General features: G+C 40.7%; 1 protein-coding gene, 1 long non-coding RNA gene and 1 other non-coding gene across 7 annotated transcripts in view; 2 read left to right on the top strand and 1 right to left on the bottom strand.

Moving 5' to 3' along the window:
• LOC113601855 (uncharacterized) overlaps positions 1 to 18,744 on the bottom strand; it is a 163,841-nt gene that overhangs the window by 87,487 nt on the left and 57,610 nt on the right. The gene's annotated exons all lie outside the window — the stretch shown is intronic.
• IQCH (IQ motif containing H) overlaps positions 1 to 18,744 on the top strand; it is a 210,260-nt gene that overhangs the window by 153,257 nt on the left and 38,259 nt on the right. For all 3 annotated transcript variants that reach the window (XM_053223828.1, XM_027067602.2, XM_027067600.2), the window contains 2 exons: positions 484 to 604; positions 4,876 to 5,162. In XM_053223828.1, the coding sequence (XP_053079803.1) occupies positions 484 to 604; positions 4,876 to 5,162 (408 nt within the window). The remainder of the gene's footprint in view (positions 1 to 483; positions 605 to 4,875; positions 5,163 to 18,744) is intronic.
• Positions 2,819 to 2,925, top strand: LOC113602138 (U6 spliceosomal RNA). The gene has a single exon (XR_003423500.1). It is a non-coding gene; the product is annotated as a U6 spliceosomal RNA (small nuclear RNA).

Raw genomic sequence — 18,744 nt, 5'->3', positions numbered from 1 at the left:
ATAGAGGTGCCAAAGAAAGACCCTGCCAACTCCATAATTTCTCCCAGGGCCGGTCCTATTAGGGTAACAGAAAAACAAACATTCGGGTCTGAAGGATCCTAGGGACTAGGTCATTAACCCCCCCCCCATTTACATAAAGGGAAACTGAGGCCCATAGTGAAGTGGCACATTGGCCAAGGACACTCAGCTAGCTGGGCAGCCTACAGTGCGTCTGCAGCCGGATTTCCTGATGTCTGGACATAAGGCCACCCTTTGGAGACAACAGGCAGAATTAGCAGCAATATTTAGGGGCCAAATCACTTTGAAATGCGAAAACGGAAATGGCTGGAAAAATAGAGAAAAATTTCAAAATGGCTTTCTGACTCTGGGTAAACAGTAACCACATTTTTTTGCCTGTTGGAGTCCTGGTTTTTAATCACTCCACAAGCAGTTTTCATTTCTGTAGTAAAATTGCTTGTGGTTCTATTTAATTTGTTTCTGCAGGAGCCAGCTTTGGTGAAGATCTCCGAGGAGCTGGCGGGCATTTTAGCACAGCACGCACAGCCAGTCAATGAGAAACGGTTCCCGACGTGGAGGAAATTCCTCCAAACATTTCTCAGTCAAGGTAAATAAGACTGTAAAGTTTCTATTGAGGACTGGTCTACACAACCTTGAATTCTAGTTTTGGGTCAACCTCGCACCAATTTAAATACCTCGCATCTCTTGTACCGGTTTAGGTTAAGTGCTCCTACAAGCAGACTTTTTTTTTTTCTTATAAACTTTGCCTAAATATTTATTGTGTACTCAGCCTCTTATATAAATAGGAGCTGAGCACACCAAGTGTGGCAGGCGTAGCTCAAGATTCGGCCCTGTTTTTGCACCTCAGACTTCCCCTGACAGGTGGGCTTTGGAGTTGGATGACCTGCTTATGGATCTCATCCATGACCTTGAGCGAGGTTCTAAAACCCCCGGAGGCTCAGTTTTCTCCCCTACCTACCTCATGGGGTTGCTTGGAGGGTTCAATGGAATACAGATGTGAACATCTTTACCGTGCAGCCTGTCTCAAGATGGGACTTTAAGTGTTAGTTTCCCCTTCCTTTTTGTGGGAGGGAAGAAATGGTCCCCCCCTGCAGTTCTGAAGGCACTATTTCTAAATAAGTATCTTCCAGTGTCCTTTCCTCCTCCTCCTAATTCATCCTTATTCTCTAAGGACACCAGGAAGTCTGTGGATAGGGGGATGAATGGACTGAATGATGCTTGTCCGCAGTTGCAGAGGTCCCTATGGGAGTGGCCACACGCCCATGTAATGCCCCCCACTCTTAACAGATTACAGTGTAAGGCAGACATTCTTACCTGCCTACCCACATGAGTGATGCAAGAAGGCTAGGATAACAGGCCACAGAAGATATATTTAACACTCTAATCTCTACTGTCAGGTGATAACAAAACTTTTTATATTAACATTAATATATAATAATATAATAATGTGAGGTCGGATAGCAGCAGCACCAGCACAACGGTGATATTGCACAGCAGAAATAAGATAACGAGGGCCAGAGAGTGCTTATTATGTGCCAGATGCTATTCTAGTCATATGCATATTAAATCCCCCTAACAATCCTACGAGGTGGGTACATTATCACCCTTGTTTTCTAGAAGGGGAAACTGAGGTACAAAAGATTAATAAGTAACTTGCTCTAAATCACTCTGTGAATACATGGCAGAGCCAGAAAGCGGCTACCACTGTGTTCTTCCTTCCAGGTGTCTTGGCGGGATCCAGCGGGTACATTTATCAAGGAACACATTCTAGCTCAGTGAATGAGAGAGCACCAGAAAAGATAGACGTGTGGCCTGTTGGAATACATTGGGCAGGCAGTGTGGACTGGGAGGGAGTAGTGAGCACTCTGTTCATGAATTATTTAAGCAAGGGGTCGGATGGTCAGCCGTCTGACAAGCATGCTGAAAAGGGGGTTCTTCACGGGTGCGGGGAGAGGGGAGATGACACACGCTCTCCAGTGTCCTCTCAGATCTAAACTTCTGTGATTCTACCAATTTCCACATGCACCCACCGAAAGAAGAGTAAAAAGGAAAGAGTTAACCCCATATGCATAAATGGGAAAGAACAAGGTCCCTACAACAAAAATAGACAAGAATAAGGGGTTCTTTTTAAGTTAGGAGGGGAGGACCATGAGGATCTCCAGGTCCATCCAGGATAGGACTTAGGAAGTTTCCAAATCTTCCAAGGTCAGCCTGCAAACCCTCCTCTGATCTATCTCTTTTCATGGGAGCTTTGTAGATTAGAAAGGGTTTTCCCAGCCACTGCCTTACCTGAGCTGTATAACCACAAGCTCAGGCTGTCCTCAACTTCCTATTCATCTCCATCCTTTCTTCCAGCAATGTTGTAAACACAGTGCCCATTTATGGGAAGCAGAACAAACTTTATTAAGCTAATTTTATAGATGAGAAACAGCCTCAAAGCTAGGAAGTCACACAGCAAATATGTGGTGAGTGGGAAACACAGGTAGAGCCTACAATTTTAGCACGTCTCAAAAATCCAGTTCTAGTATGCCATGTGTTTCCAAATCTCTAACTGGCTCTGAACCCAGTGCATACAGCAGGCCTGCATAAATGTTTACTGACCAAAGTGGGCCGTCCCCCGCACCCCCCAGGCTTCTTGATTCTAAGGCCACATCTCTTACCACCTTCCATTATTGCCTGTTTCATTTCATTTCTGCTCTCTCAAGTGTGCTTCTGGTCACAAAATGTGCCACAGATTCAACGTCTACATTGTCACAGGATTATCATCAAAGGCAATATATTTTTTAAAAAGAGGAATTAAGTGCTCGCTTCAGCAGCACATATACTAAAATTGGAACGATACAGAGAAGATTAGCATGGCCCCTGCGCAAGGATGACACGCAAATTCGTGAAGCGTTCCATATTATAAAAAAAAAAAAAAGAGGCATTAATTGCTTTGAAAGGAAAACAGTTAACAATGAAAAGACTCTGGTCATAATGCTGAGAAGAAGGTACAAATGAGCTTCTTTGGAGTAAAAAAACTAAAGTAATCTTGTAAGTATAAAGGATAATGTGTTTCCACTGAAGCACTTGCTTTCAAAATATAGGTGACAGATAAAGCCACAAAGTTAACTCAATCAGAGAGACTCCGTCAGTGTTTTTGTTTGTTTTTGTGGATTTTGTTGTTCTTTTGTTGCACTTACCTTGCTAATTCCCCCAACAACTCGTATTTAGGCACAGCACACACTAGTAGGTCCCATTTAGAGAAAAGCACATCTCATACTAACTAAATAGATAAATGTTTTCCTTCCAAAACTCAGCTTTCTTTAGGGCCAGCTCCAAACAAACTTACAGACATTTAAGGAAAGTGCCTTTTATATAAAGTAACAGACGTCTGCATTTGAGAAATGCTAAAATCTTGGGATTTAACCACATATGCTGTTCAAAGCCTGCGGGCAGAGGTCACCTCCTAGCAAACTTGTGAAATACGCACCAAGTTTATCTTAATACTGTTGGGATCCAGAGGCTGCCCTGTCTAGAGAACGCTTAGTTGTTTTTACTTTTAAATTATGCTATCTTAAAAAAGGGGGGAGGGGATGGCTGGGTGGCTCAGTTGGTTAAGCGTCTGACTTCCTTCAGCTCAGGTCATGACCTCACAGCTAGTGGGTTTGAGCCCCGCATTGGGCTCTGTGCTGACAGCTCAGAACCTGGAGCCTGCTTCAGATTCTGTGTCTCCCTCTCTCTATGTCCCTTCCCCACTCACACTCTCTCACTCTCTTTCTCTCTCTCAAAAATAAACATTTAAAAAATTTTAAATTATGCTATCTTATTCTTTATAAATAATACTAATTTTTTTCTGTGAAAGATATATGTATGTATGTATGTATGTAAGACTTATGTTAGGCCTAAAAACAAAATATCAGGGCCATGTAAGTTTTGTGGATGCCGCTAAACTAACTCACAAACTTAGCCAGGGCTCATATTGTTGCTGTGGCTGAGCATCAGGTTTCTCTCTGTGGTTTCTGTTATTCAGAGCAAAAGGTAAAGCATGATAAATTATAAAGCTGTCATTATTAGTAAGGATCCTTCCTCAAGAAAGGCAGCATCTCCTGACTCTATCTTTAAAAAAAAAAATACTTGGGGCACCTGGGTGGCTCAGTCGATTAAGTGTCCAACTTCGGCTCAGGTCATGATCTCATGGTTCATGAGTTCAAGCCCTGCATCGGGCTCTGTGCTGACAGCTTGCTTCGGATTCTGTGTCTCCATCTCTCTCTGCCTGTCCCCTGCTCATGCTCTGTCTCTTTCTCATTCTCTCAAAAATAATGTTGTTTTTAAAAAATGCTTTATAATTGGCTTTGCATAGGAATCCTTTGACATAATAGTCAGCGTTCTCTCATTCCTGATAAAAATCCTAATGCATCAAAACTTCAAAAAGCAGCGACGCTGAAACAGAGAAAGCACTTGTCATCAAGGTATAAACTGCAGACTATGGGCAGTTAATTCCCCCTGAGGTATTTGCCTATAGTTGTTAGGTTACCAATAGGCAAAGCCTTGATGATCTTATGGTGTCTTTATGGTGAATGAAAATTAACATTCATTGAGTCCTAGTATATGCCAAGGACTGGGCTAAATACTATAGATACAGTATCTCTAAGATTCACAACAATCTGGTGAGGTAGGTTATATTAAGTCCATTTTGTAGATGAGGAAAAGAAAGTTCAGAGAATTGAAACTTCTTGCCCAAAGTTCACAAGACATGGCAGATGCAGGATCTGAGCCCTAGTCCATCTGCCAAAGCCTGGGCTTTTTCCTCCTGTGCTAAGTGGACACAATCCACATGAGAACGTCTTTTCACCTACTCCATGTTTTTCCCACCAGGAGGCGTGGTGGAAGCGTATCCACCTGCAGAAAGTGTCACCAACCTGACAGTCGACATGCTGATAGAGCCCAATGGAGAAATCAGAGTGTTGTCAACGGGGGACCAGATTCATGCAGAAGGCCCCTTCATCAATTCTGGTACCACCATGCCTCAGACCTCGGTGGACCCCCAAGTTCTCAGTTCTTTGTGCCTCAAAATTGGAAATGCTTGTAAAATGAGAGATGTGGTTGGTTACTTTTCTATAGACCTGGTGACATTTATCGATGCAAGCACCATGGAACAGCAGGTAAGTTGATGCCACGTGAAATACTAAAATACGTAAACACTCCATACCATCTGTGCCTAAGCAACAGCAACAGGGAATATTGGGGAGTTTCTCAGATTCAGTGCCCCTTGCGTGAGCTGACCCTGTAAATTCAGCATTTATGGGGCCTGTGCCTAAGGTCTTCTTGTTCAGGTACAGCTGGAGTCTCAATGACTGCATCTCATCCCCCCTAGCTCTGTCGATGGGGCCTCAATTCTGCCCAATAGTGTCTTATCATGAGTCTATCTTATGCCATCCAGGGACTGAACTTGTCTAAGACTTGTGCTTAAATAGAACGTCAATACCTAGAAAGGAGTTCAGAGTCCTTGTTTCTATTCCTCTCCTTATCAGTAGTTCACCAGCAACTCAGGTTGTCAATTTTTTCTTCTAAAAAAATGTACTGGGCCATATGTCATCAATATACAAAGGTCTTAATGATAACATGATGAACATCACTCCCCCCCACTGCCCCCACTCAGCTTAAGAAATAAAGTGGTACCAGTCCCATCTCCAGTCCTGGCATTCCTTGCCAACCCTCCTGACATGGCCCCTTGTCCTCCCAGAGGCTTACATTTGGGGCTCTGAGGACTTTCTGTATCTTAACGCTCTGACAGCACATGGAGGAACCCATAAATTACTGTTTCATTTTGCATGTTTTTAAGCTTTCTATAGACTATGACACACTGTATAGTGTTATTATTATTCTATGACATGGTTTTATACATTCAATGTTTCATCTGTAACATTCTTCATATGCACGGGTGTGGCTCTGATGTAGAACAGTCTAATAACTTTAGCCTTTTTTGCTTTCTTCTCACCCTCCCCCAATTACAATGTTTATTTCCACTACTACTTCACAAGACTCATTTTGAAAAATGTTTACTTCCTCCTCTGTGAGTGCTGGGTGACCAGACCTCTGTCTGCAGGGTGACATGGCCTCTGCCCTCCCTCTCTTGATATCCTCTGGCCATTCAACATTGTAAACGTACTTTAGTTGTTTTATAGGCATTGTTCTCGGTTTTATGATTCTCTGTTTCAGTCAGATGATGGTTTCAAAGTGAAAGTTTATGTTTTGGGCAGCTTTCAGCTTGCTCAATAATCATTTTCCATTTGCCTTCCTGGGCCCTCCATCGGTTTCGCTTTCCTTTCTCAGGCTCGCACATTGAGAGAGAAAAGGACAAACTGAAGGGCATCTATGAACCTACCTGGGGCGGCTGGAGGACAGAAGCAATGCCCTCTGGTGAAAGAGCGGGATGGCAGGGAAGCAGGGGACACTTCCCTCCCCAAATATTTGTCATGAGAAAGAAGGACTAAATCTGTGATCCCTCGGGGCAGTAGGAGGATGGAACTATGGGGACTGTTGACTTGTGATTTCTACTCATTCAAGTTTGGTATGGGGAAAATTGCATGACAGTGAAAGGGATCTTCAAACACAGAGCTGGTCCTGTCCCTGGGCTTACTATCCTTCTAGGCTTTGGGGATTATGGTCCCACCCTTCACTTGGCTGGTCCCATGTGTCCTGCCAGCCTTTTCTCGCCTAACTCCCTTTTTTCTCTCTTCTAACCACACTGGCCTCTCTCAGTCCCCCTTATTCATCATACTACCTCCTGCCACAGGGCCTTTACATGTGCTGCCCCTCTGCCTGAAATGCTCTTACCTCTTCTTTTTCACCTTGTTAATCCCCCTCCCATGCGTAATATTTCAGCTGAAGCCACACTTTCTTAGGGAAGCCTTCCCTGACCTCCCTGACAAAGTCAAATTCCACGGTTTTGAGTTCTCACATCACCAAGTACCTCTCCTTCCCATCACTTTGCCTTAGTGACAGTTTTAAACTTATTTATATAATTATCTGATTACAGCTGTCTCCCTCTGTAGACTGTAAGCTCCTTGAGGAGAGATATATGATGTCTGTTTTTGCTCCCCACTCAATTCTCAGCACTGTTTCTGCCCTGGCCCAAAGGAAGTGTTGAGTCAGTATGTGTTGAAAGAATGAACGAACAACAGAGGAATTCCAGCAGGACACTAGATGTGTGGCCAAGGTTTTTAGAGAATGAATTCAGGCATCAGTTGATGGACAAGTAAATATTAACCGATGATTCTGTGATTTGATCACATTATGACCCCTCATTGTCTCTTCCTGTTAATACTTGAGTATATGGTCATTTGTGTTATGATTTTCAACAGAACAGCACTGGAGGAAGTGCTCAGTGAGTACACCAAAGGCTGTTTCTACATTGGCAAGGGAAGTATATTAGCTCTGCGCGCGCTTATGTATGTGGATCAGTATGTAATATAATAGAATAATATAATATACACCAATATATAATGAAATATAAGTACACATATATGATAAAAGTATACATAATATAAACACAGAAATAAATATAATTTTATAAATAAGTTTATAAAACTTTTATACATAATATATATAAATAAAAATATTTTGGGGCAAAATCACTGACATACTCTCTAGTCGTTTTGCAAGTAACATCATTCCAGAAAGCATCTTAATCTCTCTCCTGTGGGCATGCTGTGTGGTACCAATGAAGAGACTGACATATTATCAATGCCTCATTTTTGCCAGTCTAACAGGGGGAAAAAATGTTACCTCGTCCCTCAGCATTTCTTGGATTTTTAGTGATGATGCACATTTTTTCATGTTTGTTGGCTCTTTATATATTTTGTCTTACTTGCCTTATCGTATCTTTTACCCACTTAAATTGGACTATAATATGATCATTGATTTGTAGAAGCTCTTTGTACATAAGCAATTCTTACCTCTTGGTTGTTATAGGTTATAAATATGTTCTCATATTTATTGTCATTTGTGGCTTTCCCTTCTTTTTTTCCAGCCTTGTTTTCCACCATAAAATCATTATTTTTTCCTTTGTCATTGATTAGTGATATTTTATAGAAACGTGTTCCAAGAGTTCAGCAATATTTTATACATCATCAAATTTCCACCCACGAAACTCAAAAACCATTGCTAACTTTCTCCTGAGCCCACAATCATGGCGATAGTGGTAATTTTCTATTTCTGTCATGCTTTCTATATTTATTAGTTGGCAATCTACTACAGTAGTTTTTCCTTCTGCATCTTTCATTCATATATATATATATACATACATATATATACACATATATATATACACATATATATATATACATACTAGTTGGAATTTGTGAGTTTCTGTTTTCTTCAGTCAATTGCATTTTGATGTTTTCCTCATTTTGATGCTCAAATTGTCCCAGATTTCACTCCTGGCAGAACTTCAGAGTGCCTCTTGTGTCCTTTTGACATATGCCCATCATTCTTTGAGCACTGTCTAACTTTCTAGCACAAAGGGATATTCTAGGTTCCTCTTACATTTCCCTGTTCCAGACCTAGGATCAACCCAAGAGCCTTGGGTCCTTTTAGTGGAAGACAGTATTAAGATCTGGGCTCTTCATGCTTTCATTGCTACTGCAGTGTCCCATGCTTCTGGTCTCTCTCAGTGGACAGAGCTTGGAAGTATATGTATTATATATGTAACACACACACACACACGAATGCATCTATAACTATTCCTATATCTATCATTGTATATATTTTATTTAAAAAATATTAATGTTCATTTATTTTAATGTTCACTTATTTTTGAGAGAGAGAGAGACAGAGTTTGAGCAGGGGAGGGGCAAAGAGAGAGGGAGACACAGAATCCGAAGCAGGCTCCAGGCTCTGAGCTGTCAGCACAGAGCCTGATATGGGGCTCAAACCCACAAACTGTGAGATCATGATCTGAGCCAAAGTCGGACACTTAACCAACTGAGCCACCCAGGCGCCCCATCAGTGTATATATTTTAAAACCATGTGTTCCTGCTAATCTAACACTTCAGGATTCTTTCTAGACTTCCCCTTTTCCATACTTAAATATAAATACCTTCTCCAACAGTGAGAAACCAGAGTCTCTTTATCCTCAATATATGTACTTATTTGCTCAATCAATTTATTTGTTCAGTGTACCAGCCTCCCAACCAACCAACCCTGCTGTCTTCTTCACCTACCACATCTGTGCCCATTCCTGCCTCTCCTGTACTTGGACACCGAATGTTGTCATTTGTGTTTTATTTGTAATGTTCTTTGTCATCCTCAAGTTTCAAATAGTTGAATATAGCTCTTTTTTTTTTAATTAGTATTTTACTTTGAGCTTATAGCTTTCTTTCTCTTATCCTTGGTTTTCTCAGCTATGAAGTAAGTTAGCTTATCTGACTTCTGAGAAACCTTCCCATGCAAAAATTATGTATTTCAATATTTTCATAGTACTTATTTTTATATTCAAAATTAATATTAAGAAGAGTAATCTACTTTTTAGAAATATCACAAGGAGATAATCATAAAGGTTTATGTATGCATATGTCAATCAGAACATTATTAAGGATAGTAAAAATTTTCAAATAACCTAAATTCCAATAATGGAGAATTTGTTAGGCAAATTATGACAGAGCAATAGAATTGAATGGTATGAAAATAGTAAAATAAAACTTCATAGAATAGTTGGAAGGGTAAAATGCAGATTACAAAACAACATATGTAACATGCTAACCATTTTATAAAAAGAAAAAAAACCATATATATGCAGAGCAAAAAGAACCTAAAAAAATACACTAAGAAGTTTCAAGTCATCATTTCTGGATTGGAGGATTGAGGGTGTGGCAGGCAGAGTAACGGCCCCCAAATGTGTCCTAAGCCTTGAAGTCTGTGAGTGTTCCCATATGCAGCAACACAGCTATTCGATTAATTTAAGGATCTTCAGAAGGCAAGATAAGCCTGGATTATGCAGGTAGCCCATATAATCACAAGGGTTCTGCTGGCTTTGAAAACGGGAAGCGACAGTGAGCCAGGGAATGCAGACAGCCTCTAGAAGACAGAAAAAGCAAGGAAACAGATGCCCCCCCCAGTACCCCCGGGAGGAATAAAGTGCTGCTGACACTGATTTTAGCCCAGTGAGACTTGTGACTTCCGACCCATTAAGTGACTAAGTTTATAGCAACTCGTTACAGCAGCCATAGAAAACTAATACAGAGTGATTTCTGTTTTGCTCTTTGTGCTTTCTGCATTTGCATTTTCAAAAGTAGGCATTATTGGAGTGCCTGGGTGGCTCAGTCTATTAAGAGTCCAACTCTTAATTTCAGCTCAGGTCATGGTCTCACAGTTCTTGAGATCAGGCCCCATGTCAGGCTCTGTGCTGGCAATGTGGAGCCTGCTTGGGATTTTCTCTCTCTCTCTTTTAAAAAGTAAAAATTATTATATGTGTAATCAGAAAAAATATATGAATAATGATAACTACAAATCTGTATAGGATGTAATAGCTTACACTTTCACATACATGACCTTATATATACACGTCCTGCAATAGATGAGGCAGGCAGAAAACTGGGATGGCAGCATCTATCTCAGATTCTTGCTCTCTGGTTCCATCTGGGCCCCCATAACTCACCATGGTAAAAGCAAAGGGGACTGGAAGCCAAAAAAAGAGAGATAAGATGACAATGGTGCACCAAGGATGGCCCCACAACTGTAAATCAACTCCAAATAAGAGTGTGGAAAATCCTGTTTAGCCTTAAGGAGATGAGGGTGAGGTTCTAAGCTAGCTGTATGGAAGAAAAGTTTTGGAATACAGGGTTTAAATATTGGGAACATCAGCCAGAACACAGGGTCACTGGAAATAAAAGGAAAAGGGTCAGTAAATGAATCACAGGGATGTAAAGTACAGATTAGGGAACGCGTCAGTAATGTTATAATAACTTTGTCTGGTGACAGACGGTAACTAGGCTTATCACCGTGAGCACTGAGTCATGTGTATAAAAGTCAAATCACTATCTTGTACACCTGAAACTAATATAGTATTGTATACCAACTACACTTCAGTTTTTAAAAAAATAGTAAAAAAGGCCAGTCCCTGGGAAATGGAGGTGGTAGGAGCGTAGTATAAAACCACTCCCGCCGGTAGATTCATGTCCAAGATTCCAGCACCCTAGGAATGAGCCAATTCCAGGCTTTCAGAGACTCCACGCAGAATACACAGAGCTACAAGGTAGCCATGATGGAGGTCTGGCCTTCCCACTGAGAGGAAAGGCCCTGTCCCATATCACCACGGAGGGATCCAAGCCTTAAACAAAGAGCAGCAACTATTCCCCCGACGGGTCCTGGAGCCAAGCCTCCTTTGATGGGTGGTATCCACTGGGTTCCAGGAGGGGCATGAAACACCTACCAAAGGCCTCAGATTAAAGACAGACTGATGCGTTCATTAAATAAGTACTTTCCAACAGCTTACTCTGGCCCCATGCTAGCAGCTGAGAGAACAGAGATGAGATATAAACAAGACCTGTTCCCTGTCATGAGGAAGCTCATTTCACATCCATCACCCGATTTCATCTGATACACATGCACCACAATCGTTTTTTATTCTTACTCGTTCCTAGGCATAAATATTGCCCTCATGAGATTTGTAAATCCTCTAGAAAATGCACTGGACCAGCCGCTCTGGAAAACAGTGTGGAGTTTCCTCAAAAAATTAAAAATAGACCTACCCTATGACCCAGCAATAGCACTGCTAGGAATTTACCCAAGGGATACAGGAGTACTGATGCATAGGGGCACTTGTACCCCAATGTTTATAGCAGCACACTCAACAATAGCCAAATTATGGAAAGAGCCCAAATGTCCATCAACTGACGAATGGATAAAGAAAGTGTGGTTTATGTACACAATGGAGTACTACATGGCAATGAGAAAGAATGAAATATGGCCCTTTGTAGCAACGTGGATGGAACTGGAGAGTGTGAAGCTAAGTGAAATAAGCCATACAGAGAAAGACAGATACCATATGTTTTCACTCTTATGTGGATCCTGAGAAACTTAACAGAAACCCGTGGGGGAGGGGAAGGAAAAAAAAAAGAGGTTAGAGTGGGAGAGAGCCAAAGCATAAGAGACTCTTAAAAACCGAGAACAAACTGAAGGTTGATGGGGGGTGGGAGGGAGGGGAGGGTGGGTGATGGGTATTGAGGAGGGCACCTTTTGGGATGAGCACTGGGTGTTGTATGGAAACCAATTTGACAATAAATTTCATATATTGAAAAAATAAATAAATAAATTTATAGTGATTAAAAAAAAAAGAAAATGCACTGGACATTGTATTTTTTACCTCTTTGTGATGTCTAACACAATGATAGTCACATGATAGCCAGTTGGTTGATGGACTCTTTGAACTTCTAGAATATCCAGATCTGCTGAGCTTACTTACTCACTTCTGGGAAATTCTAAAATAAAGAACTAGTATTTGTTGAGCATCTATTATGTATAAGCCATTTTGGTCGGTGCCAGAGAGGCCACAAAAACACAAAGGAAGTGGAGGCTTGCCCTTAGGGAGTTCACAATCTAGTTGGGGAGACAGACTAGAAAAATGAGTCACAAGTAAAAACATAAGTGACAACCACATAGAACAATAAAAGAGACATCAAAAAGGTAATGTCAGTCTAACTGCCTTCTGTTTGGAGCAATCAAGAAAGGTTTGTACCGAGTAGGTGGGATTTGAGCTGAAAGACAATTAGGATTGGAAGGAAGATAAGAAAGAGTGTATTCTAAGTGGGAAAGGTGCGTGAAGGTTGGTGGTAGAAAAGCACAAAACACATATGAAATGAGGACCTAAGTTTTACAAACATTGTATCTGACTTGCCTCCTATAAATACACATTTATATATCCCTCTCCAGTTCCTTTTCTTTATATAAAGTCGCTAAACAGATTGGCAAAGATGCTTTCTGTTGAAATTTCCAGATTAAAAACTTGTTTGTTTTCAGGTAATTGTGAATGTTTGAAGTAATCATTTCTATTATGATCATTGAATGTTATTACTTAAAAAAAAAGGGGGGGGGAGGATATGCAATGTCTAAGAAAAGAGTTTAGATGAAAACAGCCTCAAGCAACTAGCCAAGGCCCTTCCTAAATACAAAAAGTAGCTACAGAAGGAAGTAGGACAAATTGTGAGGAAAGACAAAAACAGAGACCCCGACATACATCAGAGACTATCCCACACATTCTGAAAACTGTCCCAAAGAGTGTCTAATACAAATATATCAGCCTAGGATAGAAAAAAGATAGCTGGGAATATTTTCATCATGATGGGTAATAAGTTCTGGCCGCAATCTGTCCATTAACCAGTTGTGGTACTTTAGACAACTCACAGGACCTCTCTGAGCCTCATTTTTTCCTTGACAAATGATGACTTCCTGCCCTCCTTCCCACAGGAGGTTCTGAGAGGCTGAGCCTATAAAAGGTGCTGTTCTTATTAAATCAAATGGCATAATCACATGTAAAACTGTCACCCGAGCCCTCAGCAGGTTCTCAAACTGTGAGTGGAATCTGAATTGAATTAGCATTATTTTTAAAAGTCAGTGAGCATTATATCATCTCAAAGTGATATAGAAGCATCAAAAATGAATACACTTATTTCAGAGAGTAGAAAAACCAAGGTCTACAGAAATATCATAATTCCTTCTTATTTACTGCTGTATACCCAGCACCTAGCACCACGTCTAGCATATAACAGATCCACAATAAATATTTATTAAATGAATGAATGGTTACTTCTCTCTGAGTCCCCCTCTAGTACTCTCATTTGCAAGTTCTCCCTATCTCTGTTTTCAAGATATACAAGGTATTCACCAAGGAACCTCAAAAAGATTTACTTTTTCTCTTCAGTGAAGGTATTTTATTTATATATAAGAAGGTTAACAGTTTATTTCTAAATTAAAATTTAATAGGCCTTTGGTACAAACAGCAGTGCCTATTATTCAGTGTTTTTAAATGCTATAATGGGCACATTGTTGATCACAAGTTAATACCTAGTGAAGGGAAAATAGATCCCAAAGGATTTTGAATCATTAAAGTAAAAGACCTGTCCCTTTAAAAGGTCTGCATCTTCATGTCAATGAAAGAGACCTGTAATATGCAAGTAATAATAATGATGATGGTGATGATGATGATGACTTGTACAATACGCACAAGGGCAATGATGACAATAAGTTTTACAGTGAAAATTACAATTCTGTTTCTTAACACTGATAGTGCAGGTAGACTGGTGGCCAATTTCGCTATACATAACATTACCATATGTGATTGTCCTTAAACGTTGGGTTAACCCCCTTACGTTGTAAACTTTAACCTTCAGAGAGGATGAACCCAAGCCTAAACATCAGCTCTTGGGTAGAACTTTGGTTGGTCTACATATAATAGACCCAGTTCCTCTGTTTATATCCAGTTGTCCCACCCAGGACTTTGGACGTCCACTCTCATCATGGAAGATCCTTGCTTCCTTTTCAAATGAAACCCAGAAACTTCTCTCTGGACTTTGAGGTCTTTAACTTTAACCACCAGAAACACTGCCAGGGCAGGGCAAATCTGGGCACTCACACTGCATCCTGAATTTCTGAGGAGGTAACACATATCTGCAGGACTCAGGATGGCAGCAGGCAGGGGCAAAGGAAAAGGCTCCCTACCAATGCTAAGAAAGACTAGAAAACTTTTCTACATACATGTGTTTAACAGCTTGTCCACCAGCATCACAAAACCAAAGCTGAGTGGCCCTTTCCTACTTCCAGTTGCCGCCTGTGGTCAAGTATTTTTATTTGATAAAATTTTCGCTTTTGAAGTTGTCCTTAACACTCATTTTAACCTAATGAGGGGTCGTACAAACTACATACCATCCGTACAATAATGTTGGCTTGACAAAGTACAAGGTAATTTGCTCTAGGCCTTACCTATTTCTTAAAACACCCCTGAATCATCCCCCTCCCACCCTGTGGCACAAATTACTTTTCTCACTGATCATGCCCAAAGTACTCTCCAAGAGAAGAAAGCTGACCTGCATGGTGGCACCCATGTTCAATAAATGCATTCTCCTCCTGCCTCCCACATGCCCCTCTCAATCCTACCACTTGCCTTTCCTTTCTTTTATGCCAGTATACAACTGTCCTTCTTTCAAAATGTTTCAAAATCCAACTTCTCAAGGAAAGCCACCTTAACTAATCCCCCTTCAACTGTCACTTCATTCTCTAGTCTTTTGGAGCACAAGTATAGTACTGATGGCCAGAGTAATTATTAACAATAATATTAACTATTTATTGAATTTTTGTCACGTGCCACACACTTGTTATGTATTTTTACATGTAGTATTCCTAATCCTCACACCCTGAGAGGTGGGTGTTATTATCACCCCTAATTTACAAATGAAGAAACTGAGCCTAGAGTGACATGTTCAAGGCCACATGGCTACAAAGTGACAAATCCAAGATTCAAACCATGACTTAGCTGGCTGACAAGCCTGTGCTCTCTCTCTCTCAGCAGATGCTCACTGTGGTACTGCACTGAATTGATGGTGACTTTCTATGTAAGCCTCTCCCCCTCCTCAACCACCATCACCAAAGAAAATGTATGTTTCTCTTGTATATCCTCAATATGCTTGTTGAATTGAGTTGAACAGCTTAAAGCCAGAAAACACATCTCCTATTTTTTTAAATATATTCCATCCTTGTGCTCTGCACATAAGGTAATCATTAAATGTTAATGACTAAGCGAAATGGAATAAAATCAGTGTTGTGGTAGCCATTTTTAAGCTTTAAGAGTTTAAATGAGCAAGCCCATACACAGCACCACAGCTGGGAGCGCCATATTGCCATTAAGCCAGAAGGTGGATTAACGGGATGGGAACATTTGAAAACAGACACCACGAGAATGGTTAAGTCAGTTTCCCAAACCACTTTCTACAAGTAGCTACTGCTTTTCCCCCCATAATAATTTCACAATGATTAGCCTGCTAGGTGAGAAGTCCCAGGCAAAAACCTGAATGTCAGAAGAGTTTAGAATGACCACTAAGTATTGGGCCAAAGTTGAAGGTGATATGGACAACAGGTAGAGTCATTCCAATCCAGCTGGTCAAAACGTAAAAGAACTGCCATCTATTATGAGCTCCAACTTTCAGGGTAAATGCCTTTGTTCTTTCCATCAGATTGATGAAATGCTATCTCACATTCCAACACATATGGATATCAAAATGTGTATTTGGTGAGGAGTAGTGTCTCATGCTACCAATTTCTGCTTCCTTTGGCTTTCTTTGCTCATAGCACAAAATTTCCTACTTTTTGCCAAAACCTTACTATGTAGCTTTTTAACTTAATTAAATATATAGGCAATTACTGACACCATCTGTCTTCATAGAAAAAGAACAAGAAGTGACACAAAAGACTGGGATTTTGAAGGGAATATTTAGCAAACAAAATCTTCTAGCCCCACTATAGTGATATTTATTTTTAGAAGCCCTTATGTTATTTTAAATCATTTATGTTTCTTAGAAATAATGAATTTGAGCTATACTTACAATGTGGTGGCTTTGGTGTGATTTTTTTAAAAGGGAAATATCAAGTAATCCATTGCTTTTTCAGTAAAACAAAAACTTAAACACGCCGTTGAACATCTGTTACCAGTACAGTCTAACACAGCACTTAAAATCCTTTAAAATCCCTGAAAACCTTTATAAAGTTACATGAATCTTTTGCATAAATAGAACTGTTTTAACAATATGTATATTCCTTTAAACATATATTTTGCTTTCTTAAACATAAGATTCATTGTGTTGCCTATCGTTCCAAGCTCTTATGAATCAATAAATGAAATGGCTTCGCTTCTTGGTGAAGTGCGTCTCCCCCTATCAGGTCACATTAGGTAGCCCACACGAGAGTACCTACTTATTTGTGTCTGGTTTTTTAACCTTTTTTTGATGTCTCTCCACAAATGTCTTAATATGTAAATGATACCAAACCAACCCACTGAAACTCGATCAGCCTAAGTTAGGAACCCATACAAAATGCAAGTCCAAATAAAATACCAAGATTCAGCCCCCATAGGGAGAGCAGAGGCAGGGAATACAAAGGAATTCTAGAGAAGCGCCACATATGGCTACAAGAAGAATATAGAAATGGCAGTTACCACCAAGGAGGACAACTGTGTTCTCCTACACCAATTCCCTGACCTAGAAGAGCAGGCTTTTGAGCCCCACTGGGCAGCAACTGAGTGTCCTACATGAAAACAGAGGGGTGCAGGACGACAGGACATCAATACAAAGAAGGCACTTTTCAAACGAATACCTTTAAAACTTCTATTCATGGTAAAGACTTATGAGATACCAAAGTATATGCAATCTCAGATTTGAGGGGGAAAACACCCATGTATATATTTTGTATTTTTTTACTCACTTGTTGACAAAGGAAATATGAAGAGAACTAATTCCACAATTATTTTCTACAAATTGCTTGAAGACTGTATAAAATGCTTCTATTAGTAAGGGCAAAACTAAGAATTCACACTTATCTGCCATGACTTATGAGCCTTCTGGTGCAGGCTGCTAAGCATAAGCTGTATATTAGGAAACCATGCATTGAATTTTAGAAGAAGAGATGGTGAGAAGGAGGGAGGAAAGGAGGGAAATACCTCTCTTAATGCTGTTTCTTTCATTTGCTAGAAACTGAACCTAGGGATGAATGGTGTCAGAGGGGGTCAGTTAAAGCAGCCTCTGGGGTGAAGCTCAGTGGAACAGAGGCCTAATGTAGCAGCAGAGCCCTGACCGGTAAGCTAGGACTGAGGAACACTTAGGTGAAACCACAGGGTGATTTTCAGTCAGCAGCTACTCAACTGGAATTTTTCCCAAGGCCCTAAAGCTCCACCCATACATTTCTGGAAAGTGCCACAGGACTTTCATTGATCACGAGCAGGAATCTTGGTGTTCTGCCTACATGGGAAGACAATATCTCTTTGTCTTTATAAGGCTCCTTTATTATAGGCTCTCAAAGTGCTTTACAGACAAATAACGGGGGCCATGAGGTAGAAAGGTGTTAAGTGGCTTGCCCAAAGTCCCACAGTACATCACAGGCCTTCCTCCGGACTCAGAACCACCTAGTAAGTGGGTGTGACTGCTGGCATCACGGTGCCCTCTCACATCCAAACATTTGTTTCCCTCCTAGGCGGAGAGAATTTCCAAGATCAAGGACAGGAGAGAAAGCCTGGACTTCAAAGTATAGCAAAGCTAGACTGTAATCCCACCTCCGCAGCTTAGCTGTGGAACTTGGTACGTTTCTGGGTCCTGTGAGCCTTCACTTCCACTTATAAAAAAAAAAAAAAAAGTGAAACAGAGGGAAAGCATGAGCAGGGGAGGGGCAGAGAGAGAGGGAGACAGAGAATCTTAGCACATAGCCCAACACGGGGATCCAACTCAGGAACCGTGAGATCACAGCCTGAGCCGACACCAAGAATTGGGTGCTTAACCGACTGAGCCACCCAGGTGCTCCTGACTTCCATTTTTATAAATTGGGAATGTTAGCATTTGCCTCACAAAGTTCTTGTGAGGATGACACAGAAAATACCAAAGTGCATTTTGCCTGACAGACCTTAAACATACATTAATTTCCCTTCTTTTTCACTTCCCCAAGTCTGCCTCCTAAAGTCTGTCCTCCACTCGGTCAAATGGCAGCTTTCTA

Source organism: Acinonyx jubatus, chromosome B3 (assembly GCF_027475565.1).
Source record: "Acinonyx jubatus isolate Ajub_Pintada_27869175 chromosome B3, VMU_Ajub_asm_v1.0, whole genome shotgun sequence".
Lineage (NCBI taxonomy): Eukaryota > Metazoa > Chordata > Mammalia > Carnivora > Felidae > Acinonyx > Acinonyx jubatus.
Note: the sequence above shows the minus strand (reverse complement) of the source record. Positions and strands in the feature narration are given on the sequence as shown.